Here is a 6,000-nt window from a genome sequence, read left to right on the forward strand (position 1 = left end):
CCCCCCAAAACAGAAATCCAACTTCCAAACATGAACTCAGTAATGAGTAGCTCGGCCGTTGTTGTTTCGGCATGCTTGATGCAAGCGTTTCCATGAGGTGAGTGGGAACATTTCTCCAAGTGGTGAAGACGGCCGCACGAAGGCCATCTACTGTCTGGAACTGGTGTCCATTTTTGTAAACTTCCCTTGCCATCCATCCCCAAAGGTTCTCAATTGGATTTAGATCAGGGGAACACGCCGGATGGGCCAAAAGAGTGATGTTATTCTCCTGGAAGAAGTCCTTTGTCCTGCGGGCATTGTGTACTGTAGCGTTGTCCTGTTACCACACAGACGAGGGCCCTCAGTCATGAGGAATGCTCTCTGCCACATCTGGACATAGCCAGCGGCTGTTTGACGCCCCTGCACTTCCTGAAGCTCCATTGTTCCACTGAAGGAAAAAGCCCCCCAGACCATTATGGCGTCCCCTCCACTGTGGAGCGTAGGAAACATCTCAGGTGGGATCTGCTTGTCATGCCAGTAACGTTGGAAACCATCAGGACCATCAAGGTTACATTTTTTCTCATCAGAGAATAAAACTTTCTTCCACCTTTGAGTGTCCCATGTTTGGGGCTCTCTTGCAAAGTCCAAACGAGCAGTTCTGTGGCGTTCAAGGAGACGAGGTCTTTGAAGACGTTTTTTGTTTTTGAAGCCCTTCAGTCTCAGATGCCGTCTGATGGTTATGGGGCTGCAGTCAGCACCAGTAAGGGCCTTCATTTGGGTCGAGGATCGTCCAGTGTCTTGATGGACAGCCAATTGGATCCTCCGGCTCAGTGCTGGTGACATTTTTTTTTTGGGTCTTCCACTTGACTTTTTTGTTCCATAAACCTCAGGATCATTTAAGAAATTCCTGCGTCCCACCTCAGCAGCGATGGCGCGCCGTGAGAGACCCTGCTTATGCAGTTCAACAACCCGACCACGTTCAAAAAGGGAGAGTTTTTTTGCCTTTGCCATCACAACGTGTGACTACGTGACAGAGAATGACAATGAATCCACATCTTTGCACAGATTTGGCCTTTTAAAGGCATGTGGTCCTAAACTTTGGATCAGCTGAAAAACAGCCTGTTTTAGTTTAATCGTTATTTTCAATTAATTGAATGCTCAAAAAATGTTTTGTCTCACTCCCATTTCTTCTTGTTGCATGTTGAAGCTCTACTTGGAACCTTGTTATGATCCAGCAATGTAAAATGGGATTTATTGCCCATTAACTTTTGATCAGGACTGTATAATAGACTTAGATACAGCAGCTCAGCAGACAGTATCATATATAATAGACTTAGATACAGCAGCTCAGCAGACAGTATCACACATGATAGGATTAGATACAGCAGCTCAGCAGAGTATCACACATGATAGGATTAGATACAGCAGCTCAGCAGACAGTATCACACATGATAGGATTAGATACAGCAGCTCAGCAGACAGTATCACACATGATAGGATTAGATACACAGCTCTGCAGACAGTATCACAGAGGATAGGATTAGATACAGCAGCTCAGCAGACAGTATCACACATGGTAGATACAGCAGCTCAGCAGACAGTATGGCACATGATGGGTGAAGTAGTTTTCTGGATTTCTGAGCTCTTCTCTCCTTCTTCTGCAGTGCCATGGAGCAGTTGTTGCGGCAGTATGAAGACCTGCGAGGCGGTGCGTCCCGTATACACTGAGAACATGGAGGAGAGGTGACGATTCTTCAGAGTACTGACCTCATGTATCCTCTTATTACACAGCTGGAAGTAAGGGCCCAAAGATGGACGATGTCCTGAAGAAGATCACCACCGCCCAGAAAGGTAAGTAGGAGACGAGAGGTGTTCTGAGATGCAGGCATTACAGGCGGATTTCATCCTATACATTGCTATGGCTGACATCTGTATAGCAAATGTGCAGCATAAATGGTTTGTTAGAATCTCACCCACTCGGATAGATGTCGCTGCAGAAATTCTGTAGAGAGTCCGTCCTGTTACATCCATTATAGTCCTGATAATCCGGCATGCTACAAAGTATTGCTTCCGACAGTCCTGGCCTGGTCCTTGGGGGCGTCACCTGCTGACCCTAGAGCAGTAAAGTACACATTCATCTTGGCCATCCCTGTTCATCTGACAGTGTGGAATATTTGATAATCTGGCACCACAATGTAAGACTATAGTGATTCCTATATTTCCAGCTCACTGCGGGATCTTTACATCTGCAGATGGAGAGCAGGTAGCGGCCGAGAAGCAGGAATTAGACAAGGAGATAGAAGCGGCACAGAGTGAACTACAGAAATGTGAGCGGCCGCGATGGACTGGACGTGGTGTGCGTCGTTCTGTGAATGTATTGTATATGGGGCTGTGTGTTATCCTATTGTCTTACAGTATATGCAGAAAAAGCGTCGCTGAAAGAAATACTCGTGAAAAAGCAAGGTGAGAATGGGTTTACGGAAGATACTGTGCGCTCTACTATATTTGAAACACTTCTAATGCAAAACAAATGTCCAGGAATTTTATATTGATGGCCTATTCTCATGATAAGTCATCAATATCAGATCAGCGTGGGTCCGACACCCGGGACCACCGCCAATCATCTGTTCGAAGAGACCGCTACGGTTACCAGAGCTCCGGTGAGTGCCGCAGCCTTCTCATAGCTCACCAAGTACAGCTCCCTCCGTTGTATAGTGGCTGTGCTTGGTATTGCAGTTCAGCCCCGTTCACTTAAAGGGAACCTGTCATCACCTTTATGCTGACCTCACTGAGGGCAGTATAAAGTAGTGACTGAAATGCTGATCTCAGCGGTGCGTCACTCATGAGCTAAAAGTAAGTGGTTGCTGAGAACCAGCATCATAATCATTGCAGCACGGGCCTTGAAAAGAGTCAGATCTACCTGAGAAGAGTCCTGGTTATTATAATCTCCTGCTCTCCCCCCGTCTGCTGATGACTGGCAGTTCTCTCCTAGAGAGAAAGGGAGAAAACTAGGTAGAAGCCGGTCAGTCATCAGCCGGACTTCATGAGTAACCAGGACTCTTCTCAGGTGGCCGGGACTCTTCTCCAGGCCCAGTCTGCAATGATTGTGATGTTGGTTCTCAGCAACCACTTACTTTTAACTATTAAATGACAGACCTCTGAAATCAACTCACCCATCTCTACTTTATTCTGCCGTTAGTATGGGCAGCATAAAGTTGATGACAGGTTCCCTTTAAGTGGGACTGACCGATGTGTGGCCTCTTCAAACAGCTGATCGTCAGGGGTCCCGATAATCGGACCCCAACCGATCGGATACTGATGACTTATCCTCAGGACAGGTCATCAATGTCAAATGCCTGGATAATCCCTTTAAGGAAAAACTATGGACAAATTATAGAAACCTGCACCACATGACGGTATTATTTGGACCATGTGAAGTGGTAACTTCTGGGCACCATATAGTTATATCATTGAGTGCACATTAGGTTATTATTACATAGGTACTGTAGGTATTTCGTTGTGGGGCATTCCCTATGTTGGTAATATTCGGACACTTTATGGTGGCATCCTCGGGGCACACCTTATATTGCTATTATTTGGGCGCATCGTTACCCACTGTATTATGTCATAAAATGGCACAGAAAGAACCAGAATGCGGTTGTATTTTCAGAAACCATCCAGATCCTGAAGCTACGACGTGAGGATCAGTTAAAGAAGGAACAGAAGTAAGTAGAGGTTGTGACCTGATATTTAAGAGCCGACACAACAGCAATTACACAAAATAATATTGCTATTAGCACACACATCTAAAGCCTCCCTCCATCGCCTTCAATCGTTGCAGGCAGCAGGAGCAAGTAGAGGAGATCAAAAAGAAGATTGACAATCTGGCCAACAAAATGAAGGAAGAGAAGCAGAAGCAGAGAGACCAGCGGTGAGGGATGTAGGGCTGCATTGAGCAGATCCCTGTTGTTTTCCGCCATAGTGGCCGGATTTACCCTTACAATGAATCACTTTTATTTTATTGTTTTCTGTACTGATTTAGGATGGAATTTCAGGAGCAAATGGAAGATCTGATGAAAAAGCACAAGGCTCTGGCAGAGTTTTACGTAAGGAGATGCGGGACAAGGAAATCCTAGCTAAAGCAATGGTTTTCAGATTCTAATTTCACCATATAGGGTGGATGGGGTGACCATGCTGGGTCCATCATTCTAGCATATAGCACTGGTATTAGTAGGGACCTATGGGCCCCTCAGTATATTGACCCAATTACAAATGCAGCTGCAGATTCCCCATACTATAAACCACTTTGTAAAGACAACTTCATCAAAAATCATATATGTTGGTTACAGGATGCAAAAAGACTTGAAGCAGAGACTGATCAAATGACGGAGCGGAAAAATGAGCTTCTACAGGAAGGTAAGTGGTCAGCAACTTACTATTCAAAAAGTGGTCTTCTATCTTATCAGTTCCTGGATATATCATTTCTAATTATAGAGAAGGAGAAATTAGCCAAATTGAAAGAACTTGAAGAATCTGAGGCCAAACTGAGAGAGGAAGGTGTCCTGACTGCAGAAAACGTCTTCCTGCATAGCGAAGAAGCGAAATGTGCAATGTAAGACATGAAGAGCGCCCTCGCGGGATTTTAATCGTGACAGTTTGCACTAAATGACAGGATATAACTGTGTTGAACAACTGATTCTAGGGTCCCGAAAATCAGACTTTAGAGGTCTTAGAAGTGCAATGTGTTGTATAGGGAATTCTTAAAAAATATACACAGATATCCCATTGTGCTGGAGGCAGAGAAGGGCGTCTGGAGGCGCCACTTGAATTATGCATTTTTGGTGCCTACATCAGAAGGCCCATGAAAAAAGGGAACAGTAATTTGTGGTCTGTCCTATACTAAATATCCCCCTGCATGGCTCTGATGTGTATCTGTCATGACCTTACAGAAAGCTATTTGAGGAAGAAAACGAACGTGCCAAGGTCATGCTGGAGGAGGCGACAGCGCGGCAGACGGAAGTAGAAAACAAATATAACAGGTAAGTAACTTGCATGAGGCAGTAACCCGTCTCCGTGGCAGTGCACCAAGGTTATGTGCAAGGGAAAAAATTATAAAAAAAAAAAAAAGCATCTTATAGGCGCTTTATTGTGTCTTCTGACCTGTCAGACGGGTTTTATTAAGATGTAGGAATGTTGCTTTACAATTCATAATCACATATAACCCACAAGTTTATCATCAGGCTTTCTAGGTGTAAGGTCATGACCACAACCATATTGCTGCTCAAATTCTAAGTCCCATTGTCACATCCAGAGCTGTCTTCCCAGTTAGGCCTCTTTCACACGAGCGAGTTTTCTGGATGCAATGCGTGTTGTAAACAATTAGCATCAACGGGTCTGTGCACATGAGCGCCGTTTATCACTGATCATCTCTGCGCGGCATGTTCTATATTGTACGTTTCTCACTCAGCCCGGGCCCTATAGAAATGAATGGACGTTCAGAAGGCATCCGGATGCAATGTGTTTTTCATTGATGGTTGCTGGGAGATGTTGGGGGTTATTCTTCAATTTTTCTTCACGCATCAATAACTCATTGCATTCACACAAAAAGAAAACAACGGAACCACTGAACACAATCGCAGACAAAACTTATTAACTTTGCGTGCAAAACCATAGGCTTTTCCCTGACCCCCCCCCCCCTTCCCCCAACTCATTCTGTATAGCCTTTGTAAAAACAGCAGCTTCCTAAAGTCAATCCGTTTTTAGCATCAATTATATATTTTGCATTGTCTATAACCAGTCCTGTGTGTATTGTGGATGACAGGCTGAAATCGTGGCTGGAAGATGCCGAAAGGAAGCTGCCTCTGGTGTCACCGGCTCCTGCAGATGAGCCCCAACCGAAGATCAGTAAGGGGGTCGCCCTCCTTCCCAGGAGTATTCTATTCACATTCTCCAGGCAGAGAACAACATAAGGGTTAATAATCCTTGAGTGGGTTTATTTCTGTTTTGCATAGTTTATTAAAG

General features: G+C 44.9%; 1 protein-coding gene across 1 annotated transcript in view; it reads left to right on the plus strand.

Moving 5' to 3' along the window:
• SYCE1 (synaptonemal complex central element protein 1) overlaps positions 1–6,000 on the plus strand; it is a 23,445-nt gene extending 17,445 nt beyond the window's left edge. Inside the window, exons 3-13 of the mRNA XM_040442153.1 lie at positions 1,644–1,687; positions 1,771–1,830; positions 2,232–2,306; positions 2,395–2,442; positions 3,650–3,704; positions 3,821–3,910; positions 4,022–4,085; positions 4,329–4,395; positions 4,474–4,591; positions 4,929–5,018; positions 5,801–6,000. Coding sequence (XP_040298087.1) covers positions 1,644–1,687; positions 1,771–1,830; positions 2,232–2,306; positions 2,395–2,442; positions 3,650–3,704; positions 3,821–3,910; positions 4,022–4,085; positions 4,329–4,395; positions 4,474–4,591; positions 4,929–5,018; positions 5,801–5,948 — 859 coding nt within the window. The 3' untranslated portion in view covers positions 5,949–6,000. The remainder of the gene's footprint in view (positions 1–1,643; positions 1,688–1,770; positions 1,831–2,231; positions 2,307–2,394; positions 2,443–3,649; positions 3,705–3,820; positions 3,911–4,021; positions 4,086–4,328; positions 4,396–4,473; positions 4,592–4,928; positions 5,019–5,800) is intronic.

The sequence above is a fragment of the Bufo bufo genome, chromosome 8, assembly GCF_905171765.1.
Source record: "Bufo bufo chromosome 8, aBufBuf1.1, whole genome shotgun sequence".
In the NCBI taxonomy this organism is placed as follows: domain Eukaryota; kingdom Metazoa; phylum Chordata; class Amphibia; order Anura; family Bufonidae; genus Bufo; species Bufo bufo.